Source organism: Leucoraja erinacea, chromosome 24, assembly GCF_028641065.1.
Source record: "Leucoraja erinacea ecotype New England chromosome 24, Leri_hhj_1, whole genome shotgun sequence".
Lineage (NCBI taxonomy): Eukaryota > Metazoa > Chordata > Chondrichthyes > Rajiformes > Rajidae > Leucoraja > Leucoraja erinaceus.
The window spans coordinates 33,069,988-33,084,412 of record NC_073400.1 but is presented as its reverse complement, the minus strand read 5'-3'; the positions used below and the strand labels follow the sequence as shown (position 1 = coordinate 33,084,412).

The window sequence follows — 14,425 nt, the reverse complement described above, 5'->3', positions numbered from 1 at the left end:
AGGCATCATAATGCTTCAATCTTCATTTTCTGTTTAATCAAGAGCAACCAAAGATCCTTTATGCAAATAATTGTTTTATCTGCTCAGTCCCAATTGGTCACCCCCCAACTTGACACCCCTTAGATTGTACTACAGTCAGGAGAAATGTCATGCCTTTACTTATAGACAATAGGTGCAGGAGGAGCCCATTTGGCCCTTCGAGCCAGCACCGCTATTCATTGTGATCATTGCTGATCATCCACAATCAGTAACCGGTGCCTGCCATCTCCCCATATCCCTTGATTCCACTTGCCCTATTGAGCCCCGGCAAATTAAACATTTTGCCCTCGAACAACTGTTGGCCAGATCTTGTTCAACAGCAAGGTCTGACTGACGGTAAAATATATCACGTACCTTGATATTTGCAGCAATGACCTCTGGATCATCACAGACAGATTCAACGAAAAACACCTGTAAACAAACAACAGTTCGGTCTTTGTAAATATATTAAAGTAACAAGAAATGAAAAAGGCCAGAAAACAGAATTGTGTGATTATTATAGCTTCATTGATTTATGTTTCATGATTCAAAACCAAAATGCATCTTACATGTCAGTCAGTACATTACCAGTTAAACAAACTCTGCTTTAAACTCCACAATAAATGGCATTTTGCTCATCAGAAATTCTCTCCAAGGACATTGTGCAGTAACATTGTGACTAAATTGCGGAAATAGTATCCAGATGTGTAGACTATTGATATGCATTTGAAACATAGAACAATACAACAGTTGAACAGGCCCTTCAGCCCATCATGTCTATGCCGAACATGATGCTGACCAACTCTTATCTGCCTGCATATCATCCATATCCGTCCATTCGCTGCTTATCTGTACGCCTCAGCATCACCCCGTCAGCATGTTCCAGGCACACAGCACCCTCTGGGTAAAAAGACTTGCCTGCTCATCTTTAAACTTTGCCCATCTCACCTTAAGCCGATGCCTACTTGTCTTTGACATTTTCACCCTAGGAAAAAGATTCTGACTGTCCACCATTACCATTTTTTAGACTTCTATCGGGTCTCTCTTCGACATCTGGAGTTCCAGAGAATACAATCCATGTCTGTCAAATCTCTCTTAGTAATAGAAACATAGACAAAAGGTGCAGGAGTAGGCCATTCGGCCCTTCGAGCCTGCACTGCCATTCAATATGATCATGGCTGATCATCCAACTCAGTATCCTGTACCTGCCTTCTCTCCATACCCTCTGATCCCTTTAGCCACAAGGGCCACATCTAAAATATAGCCAATGAACTGGCCTCAACTACCTTCTGTGGCAGGGAGTTCCACAGATTCACCACTCTGTGTGTGAAAATAATACCCCCTAAACAGAAGCCCGCAGGCACCGTGATGTTAATGTCCGCAAGCACCCCACGTTTGGCGCTCTGAGGTCGATCCCTGGCAAAGGGATCGCGGACTCCACGATGTGAAAGTCCCGTAGGCTCCCCGCAGTGGAGTTCTCAAAGGTCGGTCTCCAGCAAAGGCCACCAACTCCTTGATGTCATGCCACAGTGCAGACGGAGATACGATATGGAAAAAATCGCATCTCTGTCAAGGTAAGAGATTAGAAAACGTTTCCCCCAACCCCCCCCCCCCCCCCCCAAATAAAACAAGTTAAAGAACACTAAAAACATACATTTAATACATACTATTAAAACACAAAGGAAGGGATAGACAGGATGTTGGCGAGGCAGCAATTTCTGGCGCCACCCGGTGTTGACAGATATGCAGTGCGATTTTTCAAAATGCAAGCGGTATTACCACATAGAATCCACTGTTATAATATACAGATCAGGCAATAATATACAGATTAGGTCAACGCCATTCATTTATTGGTAATTGGTGGTCAAAATGCTTTAACAATAATAGAACAATTACCACTCCTAATCCTGACCTTAAATGTATTATCACTGGCAAAATTCATGATTAGATTTCTCCTCTGCCGGGTTGTGTTGGTTGCATCAAAAACCTACGAAGGAGGAAAATAAATAAGACGTATATTTGGACTGAGCTTAAATTTCCAACAAATATAGACTAAAGAGCATTGGCTACTCTTAAAGAAACAGTACTGTAATGAAGTGATTAAACAACAAGATAACCAGACAACTGGACAATTAATTCGGAAACAAGTGCAAATTCCACCACACCAACGTACAGTTACAACTAGAATTAGAGCTAGCCTTAATATGGACAACAATGAAACTACCAGATTGTCACTCTAAGCCCATCGCCACTGCCCTGCCAGGAAGGAAACCTGCCATTTTTACCAGGTCTGGCCTGTATCAGGCCCACCAAGGTAGTTGACTCTTCACTGCCAAGCCGGTTCACTGGCGATATGCATTATCAGAGGCCATTTGGCCCATTGAGCTTGTGCAAGTCAGGAAAAGTTACACATCCTGACCACACCTACTTGCATTAATTCTGCAGTCTTATAGGTTACAGTTCTTTAAACGTACATCTGAAATGTGCTTGATGGGGTTCTGTTGCCAATGCTTTTTTCAGGCAGCAAGATGCAGTCATGGATGTAGTGAAGAAGAATTGGTAAATGGTGCCGATATATGTTGGAAGATTTAACGTAACCAACAACAAAACATGCATAACTGGGGCCCTTGTGAGTCCCAATGGCTACACCTTTGACTTGAGAAAGGGAAAGGATCAGACACCCCCTTTCACTTGCCAGGCTTTGACCCACCCCATCTCTCTTTCCAGCTTTCTCCACCCCTACTCCAGAAGTCTAGAGGTGAAGAAGGGTGCTGACCCGAAGCATCAGCTGTCCATTCCCTCCACAAATGCTGCCTGACCCACTTAGCACATTGTGTTTTACTCATCAAGATTGCAGTATCTACAGTTCTTGTCTCTATCAAAATAGATACTACTTGGTCCATAGCAGAAAATCTCTCCTGTACTTAAAGGACAAAAGAGATACATCAAAATGCCCAATTAAGCTAAAAATGAGTAAGAAAAACATCACAGGAGATAAACCACTTCTTCATCGATCCAGTCCGCCAGGGGTATTAATGTGAGATATAGAAAAATGTATGTCTCCATAAGTTAGACTGGATGCTTCAGAGACTCGAATGTTGAAAAGTGGTGCCAAAAAATGGTGACTCATTGCATTTTTCAGAAGAGGATCTATTGTACTCATGTAAGGTATGATTTTAATGGATAACACGCATGACAATAATGAAATAATTGAACAACTGAATCATCATTGAGCAGGATGTGACAAATATATTCAGGGGACAACTCACTGCGATCTGTCCATGGTCATCTGTGAGGTAAGTTTTCACATCCTGCAATGCTGCTCTAGCACAATCTCTGTGGAAACCAAAAGGCAAATTAGGTTGTACAGCTCTCAACAGCAGACACACTGTTCACAAATGGTAATAATTGTTGGGGGGGGGGGGGGGGGTTAATTATTGTACAGTCTGAATTTGGTCATAGTGTAAAGGATACGATTCAAATAATTGGTTTGAATTACTTTATAGAAACAATCGTGGATTATTTTGGATCTTGCCTTGCAGAGCAGGAGATTTCCCCCAAAATATTAGCACAATATGAGAATTTTGCTTTGTTCATGAATAATGTATCCTAGTTCAAATGCAATTGGGTAAGAGATAAATTAAAAGGCACACATTTCCCAACATTTAAAATATTTCACAACATTTTGAAATAAAATTATTGTGATAAAATTGTGACATACATGCAAATTAAAGGCAAGTTACTGCATGTTTGGATTGCAGTAACAGGATTGGTCCGAGTCAGCATGGATTTACGAAGGGGAAATCCTGCTTGACTAATCTTCTGGAATTTTTTCAAAGAGGTAACTAGGAAAATGGACAAGGGAGAGCCAGTGGATGTAGTGTACCTGGACTTTCAGAAAGCATTTGATAAGGTCCCACATAGATTAGTGGGCAAAATTAGGGCACATGGTATTGGGGGTAGAGTGCTGACATGGATAGAGAAGTGGTTGACAGACAGACAAAGAGTAGGGATTAACGGGTCCCTTTCAGAATGGCAGGCAGTGACTAGTGGGGTACCGCAGGGCTCAGTGCTGGGACCCCAGCTATTTACAATATACATCAATGATTTGGATGAAGGGATTCAAAGAAACAATTGCAAATTTGCAGATGACACAAAGCTGGGTGGCAGTGTGAACTGTGAGGAGGATGCTATGAGAATGCAGGGTGACTTGGACAGGTTGGGGGAGTGGGCAGATGCATGACAGATGAAGTTTAATGCTGATAAATGTGAGGTTATGCACTTTGGTAGCAAAAACAGGAAGGCAGATTACTATTTAAATGGTGTCAAGTTGGGAAAAGGGGAAGTACAACGGGATCTGGGGGTCCTTGTACATCAGTCTATGAAAGTAAGCATTCAGGTACAGCAGGCAGTGAAGAAAGCTAATGCCATGTTGGCATTTATAACAAGAGGAATCGAATATAGGAGCAAAGAGGTCCTTCTGCAGTTGTACGGAGCCCTAGTGAGACCACTCCTGGAGTATTGTGTGCAGTTTTGGTCCCCTAATTTGAGGAAGGACATTCTTGCTATTGAGGGAGTGCAGCGTAGGTTTACAAGGTTAATTCCTGGGATGGCGGGACTGTCATATGCTGAGAGAATGGAGCTGCTGGGCTTGTAACACTCTGGAGTTTAGAAGGATGAGAGGGTATCTCATTGAAACATGTAAGATTATAAACGGCTTGGACACACTAGAGGCAGGAAACATGTTCCCGATGTTAGGGGGGAGTCAGGGGCCACAGTTTAAGAATAAGGAGTAAACCATTTAGAACGGAGTCGAGGAAACACTTTTCTCACAGAGAGTTGTGAGTCTGTGGAATTCTCTGCCTCTGTGTGTGGTGGAGGCAGGTTCTCTGGATGCTTTCAAGATAGAGCTAGATAAGGCTCTTGAAAATAGCAGAGTCAGGGGATATGGGGAGAAGGCAGGAATGGGGTACTGTTTGGGAATGATCAGCCATGATCACATTGAATGGCGGTGCTGGCTCTAAGAGCCAAATGGCCTACTCCTGCACCTATTGACTATTGCCAGTTGATAAATCTTGATCACTGACACTAAACCAGTGTTTATCGTCTATATGCACATTTACACAGCTATGTTGAATTCCTTTCAAGTGCATTAAGTTTACGATTCATAGTGTAGAGGATACAATTCAAATAATTGGTTTGAAATGCTTTATAGAAACAATCGTGGATTATTTTGGATCTTGCCTGGCAGAGCAGGGGATTTCCCCCCAAATATTAGCACAATATGAGAATTTTTATTGTTCATGAATAATTTATCCCAGTTCAAATGCAATTGGGTAAGAGATAAATTAAAAGGCACACATTTCCCAACATTTAAAATATTTCACAACATTTTGAAATAAAATTATTGTGACAAAATTGTGACATACATGTAAATTAAAGGCAAGTTACTGCACATTTGGATTGCAGTAACAGGATCGGTCCGAGTCAGCATGTATTTACGAAGGGGAAATCATGCTTGACTAATCTTCTGGAATTTTTTGAAGATGTAACTAGGAAAATGGATAAGGGAGAGCCAGTGGATGTAGTGTACCTGGACTTTCATAAAGCATTTGATAAGGCAGGAACGGGGTACTGATTGGGGATGATCAGCCATGATCTCATTGAATGGCGGTGCTGGCTCGAAGGGCCGAATGGCCCACTCCTGCACCTATTGTCTAAAGAAGCCACAGGTGGTTGCAACCTATTGCAAAGAGAATGCCAAACTTTAATCAAAAATGAGGGATCATATTTGAGAGTGATTGAGTAAGAAATGAATAGATAGTAAAAGTTACAAGATGTTTGGAAAAACAGAGCAGGAACAACACTAAATGTGTGTGTTTTGACTGCAGAAATGGAAGTTACTGCAATGAAAAATAGATACTGCTGAGATACAAAACCAATATGTCTTCACAATGGAATAAACTAACACACCAGGAACCCAGTTACCCACGGAAAGTGACTACATAGAACAGTACAGCACATGAACAGGCCCTTTGGATCACCGGGTCCTTGCCGAACATGATGCTGAATTAAACTAATCCCCGCTGCCTGCACCTGTTCTACATTCCCCCCCCCCCACATTCTCTGCATATCCATGTGCATGATAGCTGGAATAGCATTTATGAATGTCATGTGATAACATTAAACTCAGTTGTAGTCCGACAGCTAAATAGAAACATAGAAAATAGGTGCAGGTGTAGGCCATTCGGCCCTTCGAGCCTGTACCGCCATTCAATATGATCATAGCTGATCATCCAACTCAGTATCCCATCCCTGCCTTCTCTCCATACCCCCTGATCACTTTAGCCACAAGGGCCACATCTAACTCCTTCTTAAATATAGCCAATGAACTGGCCTCAACTACCTTCTGTGGCAGAGAATTCCACAGATTCATCACTCTCTGTGTAAAAAATGATTTTCTCATCTCAGTCCTAAAAGACTTCCCTCTTATCCTTAAACTGTGACCCCCTAGTTCAGGACTTCCCCAACATCGGGAATAATCTTCCTGCATCTAGTCTGTCCAACCCCTTAAGAATTTTGTAAGTCTGGCATATATATGAATAAAGTCACGTGGGCACAGAGAGTGACGCTACTCGCATCTCTGACACACTGGGTCTTCATAGCGGATGAGCGTTTGTGAGGAACGAGAGTGACAGAGTGCGAGATGTGGTAACTGAGAGGCCGAGAAACTATCCCGATTTCAGTAGCACGTCTGTAACCAGCTGGAATGGTTGTTAATTTCCTTACTCTGACACACACTCGGTAGAACCGAAACAAACTAGCTTACTCTCTGATTTTCATGGCTTCTTCGTTGTCATGGCGGAAAAACTCAAACGACTTGTAAGTCTTCACAGCTTCACGGCGATATTCACCCAGATTAAAAACTGCAAGTCAAAGAGAAAGGTATAAGCAATTGGAGAAAAACATGGAGCTGGATATTGTGGGGTACCGCAAGGCTTAATGCTGGGACCGCAGCTATTTACAAATTATATGAATGCTTTAGATGAAGGGATTAAAAGTAGCATTAATAAATTTGAAGATGACACAATGCTGGGTGGCAGTGTGAACTGTGAGGAGGATGCTATGAGGATGCAGGATGACTTGGACAGGATGGGTGAGTGGGCAGATGCATGGTAGCTGCAGTTTAATGTGGATAAATGTGAGGTTATCCACTTTGGTGGCAAAAACAGGAAGGCAGATTATTATCTTCATGGCGTCAAGTTGGGAAAAGGGGAAGTACAACGGGATCTGGGGGTCCTTGTTCATCAGTCAATGAAAGTAAGCTTGCAGGTACAGTAGGCAGTGAAGAAAGCGAAAGGCATGTTGGCCTTCATAACAAGAGGAATTGAGTATAGGAGCAAAGAGGTCCTTCTGCAGTTGTACAGGGCCCTAATGAGTCCACACCTAGAGTATTGTGTGCAGTTTTGGTCTCCAAATTTGAGGAAGGACATTCTTGCTATTGAGGTTCACAAGGTTAATTCCCGGGATGGCGAGACTGTCATACGTTGATAGAATGGAGCAGCTGGGCTTGTATACTCTGGAATTTAGAAGGATGATAGGGGATCTGATTGAAACATATAAGATTATTATGTTCAAGAGTCCAAGAGAGTTTATTGTCATGTGTCCCTGATGAAATTCTTGCTTTGCTTTAGCACACCAGAACATAGTAGGCACAAATACAGAACAGATCAGTGTGTCCCTATACCTTTGTATAAATATATACACACATGAATAATCAAACTGATAAAGTGCAAATAATCAGATTATTGGCTATTAATGTTCAGAGTTTTGTCCGAGCCGAGTTTAATAGCCTGATGGCTGTGGGGAAGTAGCTATTCCTGAACCTGGTCGTTGCAGTCTTCAGGCTCCTGTACCTTCTACCTGAAGGTGGTGGGGAGATGAGTGTATAGCCAGGATGATGTGGGTCCTTGATGATGCTGCAGCCTTTTTGAGGCAGCGATTGTGATAGATCCCCTCGATGGAAGGAAGGTCAGAGCCGATGATGGACTGGGCAGTGTTTACTACTTTTTGTAATCTTTTCCGCTCCAAGGCGCTCAAGTTGCTGAACCAAGCCATGATGCAACCAGTCAGCATGATCTCCACTGTACACCTGTAGAAGTTCGAGAGAGTCCTCCTTGATGTACCGACTCTCCGGAAGTAGAGGCGCTGATGTGCTTTCTTTATGATTGCATCAGTGTTCTCGGACCAGGAAAGATCTTCAGAGATATGCACGCCCAGGAATTTGAAGTTCTTGACCCTTACCACCATCGACCCGTTGATATAAATGGGACTGGGTCCCCATTCTCCCCCTTCCAAAGTCCACAATCAGTTCCTTAGTTTTGCTGGTGTTGAGAGCAGGTTATTGTGCTGGCACCGTTTGGTCAGTCGGTCGATCTCACTTCTATACTCTGACTTGTCCCCATCAGTGATATGTCCCACAACAGTGGTATCGTCAGCGAACTTGATGATGGAGTTCGCACTATGACTGGCTACGCAGTCATGAGTATAGAGTGAGTACAGCCACGCTCAATTTGGACATGCCAGAGGCAGGAAACATGTTCCTGATGTTGGGGGAGTCCAGAACCAGGGGCTACAGTTTAAGAATAAGGGGTAAGCCATTTAGAACCGAGATGAGGAAATACGTTTTCACACAGAGAGTTGTGAGTCTGTGGAATTCTCTGCCTCAGAGGGCGGTGGAGGCCATCTCTGGATGCTTTCAAGAGAGTTAGATAGAGCTTTTAAAGCTAGCGGAGGCAAGGGATATGGGGAGAAGGCAGGAATGGGGTACTGATTATGGATGACCAGCCATGATCACATTGAATGACGGTGTTGGCTCAAATGGTCGAATGGCCTACTCCTGCAACTATTGTCTATTGATATGTTTAATGGAATATAGTAACTAGCTGAACTCATTGCCCGAGAGTGGATGGCTATTGAAAAGGGGTATGGCAGAGCAGAGGTGAAGGTACTGCATTCACCATGGACAACACCATGAACAACTGTGAAGTTCCATTTAAAAGTCTGGCAATTTTCATCATAATCATACTTTATTAGCCAAGTATGTTTTGCAACATACGAGGAATTTGATTTACCAAACAGTCATACCAATAAAAAGCAACAAAACATACAAAATACATTTTAACATAAACATCCACCACAGTGACTCCTCCACATTCCTCACTGTGATGGTAGGCAGAAAGAAGATTCAGATTCAATTTTAATTGTCATTGTCAGTGTACAGTACAGAGACAACGAAATGCATTAGAGACAACGAAAGAAAAGTTAAATCCCCTTCTTTGTTCTCCCGCGGTCGGGGGGCCTTGAACGTTCCATTGTCGGGGCGACCTTGGCTCCCGTAGCCGGTAGTTGGACCCTCCGCCTCGGGGCGATCAAGATCCCGCATCGGGGGAATCTCAGCTCCCCCGCACCGGGCGATCGGACCCAGAGTCGGGGTTGGTCGAACCTTCTGCGACTTTGCAGCTTGCTGACATCGGTCGCTACCCGAGACTGCGAGCTCCTCGACGGTGAAATCCGCAGGCCGGTCGATCCCAGGCAAGTCTACGGCCACGTGGTGGGGCTCAAATCAGTCTCGAGCAAGGCCGTCAGCTCCATGATGTTAGGCCACCGGAGCGACCGGAGATACGATCCGGAAAACTATCGCATCTCCAGCAAGGTAAGAGATTGAGAAAAAGTTTCACACGACCCCCTCCCTCCATATAAAACAAACTGGAGAACATTGACACAAACTTTAAAAACACACTAAAAATAACAAAAAAAGACGAAAAGGCAGACAGAATATCTATCTATATCTATCTATCTATCTATCTATCTATCTATCTATCTATCTATCTATCTATATCTATCTATCTATCTATCTATCTATCTATCTATCTATCTATATCTATCTATCTATCTATCTATTATCTATCTATCTATATATAAAACTCAAATCAGTCCGCCTGCAGTACGGATCCCTTCCTGCCTTTTGATTCGTTGACGGCTGCTCCTTCCTCAGCTTCCAACACACTTCGAAACAAAGTTGCAAGACAGGAACACTGAACTTTTCACTGCTGCAGCAGGCAGGGGAGGTGCAATTGAGGGAGGCAGGGGAGTGCTGGAAACTTACATTTGGCAACGGCTTCAGTTCCATTGGAGGAGACGGGTGCATGGTGGAATATTGGGTTGGGGGATCACACCATTGGGGGAGCAGACCCAACGGGTCTGCACTTGGTCTAGTATATTACTAAAACTCTCATCTTGTTTGTTTGTGAGTGTCTGTCTGTGTGCCTATCTGTGTGTATGCATGCGTAGTTATGCCCTGAATTACGGCAAAACGATACACGATAGCGCTACAATTATTGGCCCACCTTATTCACCATTGTCTGTGCGTGTGGTGTATCAAGTTTTGTTCAGATTAATGTTATATTTTACAAGTTATTCACATTTTTAACTTTACAAAACCCCACTTTGATAAAAAAATGACTTGAAGTTGCAGTGGCAGTTACAGCTATGATGTCACAATGGAATCTCATTTACATAAACTGCCCGTCAAGTGTTCCCACCCAGTGTAATGAGAGATTTGTTACATTGTTGTAAGGAGTGGGAGAGGGGAGAGAAGAGGGAGGGTGAAGAGGAGGGGGAGGGAGTGTTGGTGGATGAGGGGAAATGAATCACGCCTGCGCAGTTGGTGGCTGTGGGTGGGTGGTGGAATGTTGTGTTGGGGGAACGGATTGCGTTGGGGAAACAGGTCAGTGGTGGAATATTGCGTTGGGGGAACGGGGCCCAACGGGTCGGGGGGTAGGGAGGGGAGAATATAATCACAAATATCAAAGCTACAAAGTCAAATGAAGCAATGTTAATTATCAAATAAAAATATCTATAATCTATCAATACCCATGTATTAATTAGAGAGATCAGTGCACATCCGGACCCGTCCTTGGCGCACATCATGTTGGACTGGGGGCGCTGCGGTTCCCCGGCCTCTGAATTCCTGCTTGTTGACCCCCCATGCCGCGTATCCTTCCCCCCCCCCCCCCGACCTTGGGTTAAACTTTACCCCCCTCACTCATTTATAGGAGACAGTCGGCAATAACGGACACCATTCCCTCCCTACCCCTGGTCTATTATTGCAAGGGTTTACCGTACGTGACTTTTTGACTTGCCTTTGGTGGGAACACCAATCCAGTTGAGGTAGCGTGTGAGTTTCTTGGAAACATAAGTCTTGCCTCGAGCAGGCAGTCCCACCATTACAATTAAGGTGGGAGAGTTGGTCATGTGGGATGCCCATGCTGCAATCAAGAGAAAATGTTGTTAAATGGTGATTGAAAAGGGGGAAAATAAGTGTGAAAAATGCACGTCCATTTCATTCGCAGCATTATAATAAAGGTGTAGCGGCACCTCGTGGTGGTTTGGGGAGGTCGGAACCCTCCCCATTGGTTGGCTCGATCATGTGACTGAGGGGGTTCATTCGCGCACTTTCCAGTCAGTTGTCAGCTCTCCTCTCAGCAACAGGAGCTATTTTTGTGTGAGCTAGTCAGGCACGAGTGTTACCGAGTTTAGTTTCCGTTTGTTGTTGATAATAAAAGCTACTTAAAGGGCCTGTCCCACTTTCACGACCTAATTCACGACCTCTGCCGAGTTTGTCCTTGACTCATACTCGCAGCATGGTCCTAGGAGGTCGTAGGTAGCTCGTAGGTAGGTCGTGATGCTAGTCGTAGGTACTCGTGGTATCAAGTAGGTCGAGGCGTTTTTCTAGCCTGATGAAAAATGTCTACAAGTAAAAAAGGTCATGAATTAGGTCGTGAAAGTGGGACAGGCCCTTAACTCAACCTGCCTGGTCTCGCTATAGTGGTGATCCCGAATCCGAACGTTTTTTCGTTTCGAGATTATTGCTGGATTAGGTAGCCAGGACAGACCAAATTATGCTAATCCAGTGTAAAAACAAGTAACTGCAGGTGCTGGTTTATACCAGACCCAGTCTGAACGAGGGTCCCGACCCGTCCCACCTCCCCTATCCCAAAGACCCCAACCCTCCTGTTAGTTACATGTCACTTTGTAGCTGCTGGCAATTGGCTGTGGACACTGTCTTTTGCTCGTCTCTGACTCTCCCAGCAGTCGCAGCTCATACAACGGCAGTAGGCAGCTCCGTTCTAACATACATGAAATTATTAGTGGTAACATAAAGAATAATAAAGTCTAATTCACATGTGTAGAAAATTAATAGTTCAGGTGAGTAAACTTTCATCATGAAAAACTGTTAAGATGTTTTAAGTATCACTAGTTTAACCTTAGAAACAAGGATTTGCAGATGCTGGTTTACAAAAAAAGACACAAAGTGCTGAAGTAACTTGGATATCCAGGTGGGGCACAGGGGAGGGTGGAAAGGGAGGGGGATGTAGGGGAGAATGTTCATATCAGTGCTTGCAAGCTTGGGTAGGTTGCAACCCAACAGTATGAACATTCAATTCTCCAACTTTAGGTAAACACCAACCACACCCTCTCCATCCCCCCCCCACCCAAGTGCCACACTAGCACCTATTCTCCCTTCCCCCTCCCCTTCTATCTCTAGTTTCACAATTCGCAATTCTTCAATCCCTTTGTCTTCCACCTTCTGCCTTTTCATCTCTGGCCTTTGTCCAACCACCTGTAAATCAAAACCCTTCCTTACCTGTATTTGCCTATTACATGCCATGCTTTGTAGGACCCTCCTCTCTTCTAACTTCCCTTTCCCTCTCCCTCCCCTCCCCCTTACAATCAGTCTGAACAAGGGTCCCAATGGGTGGAGGCGAGCATGCTTGTTGTAGCTACCCAGTGCACAGATGGCACACAAATAGTTCCACGGTCCTGACATCAACATCATGGTGAATTACCTTGGTACTGTCTCCCTTGCACCTGGGGCAGGTGCTGGGGCCGCTACGTTTCATTGTATATTAATTATTTTCACCAGGGGATTGATGGTTTTGTGGCCATTTGTGGATGATATGACAAAATGTGGAAGGGTGGGTAGTGGAAAGAAAGCAGGAACTCTGCAGAAGGTCAGGTTGGGAGAGTGGGCAGAGAAGTGGCAGATGGAATATAGTGTAGCAAAGTGTGGTGCAGTTTGGTAGCAGGAATAGAGGTGAAGACTATTTTCTAAATGGGGAGAGAATCTGGAAATCGGAGGTACAAAGGGACTCTGCAAGTAGAATTGGTAGTAAAGAAATCAAACTCAATTCTAGAATTTATTTCAAGAGGGCTTGGATACAAAACTAGGGATGTAATGCTGAGACTCTATAAGGTGCTGGTCAGGCCGCATTTGGAATGTTAGCAATTTTTGGCAGCATATCTGAGGAAGGATGTGCTGGCTCTGGAGAGGGTCCAGAGGAGGTTTACAAGAATGATCCCAGGAATTACTAGGTTAACTTATCATGAGCGTTTGTCGGCGATGGCCCTGTACTCGCTGGAGTTTAGAAAGAAATGGGGAGGGACCTCATTGAAACAGACAGAAAAATGAAAGGTTTGGATAGGGTGGATGTGGAGAGGATGTTTCCACTAGTGGGAGTCTAGGAGTAGAGGTCATAGCCTTAGAATTAAAGGACATTCTTTTCAGAAGGAGATGAGGAGAAATTTCTTCAGTCAGAGGGTGGTGAATCTGTGGATTTTTTTTGCCACAGAAGGCTGTAGAGGCCAAGTCAGTGGATATCTTTAGTGCAGAGATAGATAGATTCTTGATTAGTACAGGTGTCAAGAGGTTATGGGGAGAAGGCAGGAGATGGGGTTAGGAGGGAGAGATTGATCAGCCATGATTGAATGGCGGAGTAGACTTGATGGGCCGAATGGCCTAATTGTTCTTCTATCAATTATGAACTTATGATCTCAACCACATTCTTCCTATGATGTGGTGACCAGAACTGCAGATAATACTCCAAGTATGGCCCAGACCTGTGTCTTGTAAAGCTGCCAAGATAACATCCAAACATTTATGTTCAATGCTCGGATCAGAGAAGGCAAGCCATGCACCTTCTTCACCACCCTTACTGACCCGTGTTGCCATTTTCACTGAACTATTGTATAATAGCAGTATAATCATTGTATTCATCATGAACAACAATAATATGGACATGATCATTGACAATAAACAACAGAGCAGCAAATATTGAAGGAAATCATGTTGGGTATTGTCCAATAGCAATCCCCAAAAAATCTGCAGCTCTTCACCACTTAAAAACAAGTCTGTTCACCTGCAAAAATTCTCACAAACTTTTAGGCCAAGGCAGACATCCGTCCGCCTCCTATAACTTTGCATACAGTTCCCAAGACTTCACCTGCAGCAACTCTCTGATCTGCACAATAGATGTACAGGAACAAATCACCTCCCTGTGGCACC

At 44.0% G+C, this 14,425-nt stretch overlaps 1 protein-coding gene across 4 annotated transcripts in view; it reads right to left on the bottom strand.

The window, feature by feature from the left end:
• Window positions 1-14,425, bottom strand: part of LOC129708958 (6-phosphofructo-2-kinase/fructose-2,6-bisphosphatase 2-like) — a 58,903-nt gene that overhangs the window by 30,278 nt on the left and 14,200 nt on the right. For 3 of the 4 annotated variants that reach the window (XR_008725432.1, XR_008725433.1, XM_055655054.1), the window contains exons 2-6: window positions 11,223-11,348; window positions 6,848-6,944; window positions 3,288-3,354; window positions 1,931-2,005; window positions 394-450 (exon numbers count right to left, since the gene is read on the bottom strand). Coding sequence is in view for 2 of the 4 variants with exons in the window: in XM_055655054.1 (XP_055511029.1) it covers window positions 394-450; window positions 1,931-2,005; window positions 3,288-3,354; window positions 6,848-6,944; window positions 11,223-11,348 (422 nt within the window). In the remaining 2 variants the exon portion in view is untranslated. Of the gene's footprint in view, window positions 1-393; window positions 451-1,930; window positions 2,006-3,287; window positions 3,355-6,847; window positions 6,945-11,222; window positions 11,349-12,104; window positions 12,206-14,425 lie in introns of those variants that run through there. The other variant, XM_055655055.1, reaches the window with a different exon arrangement.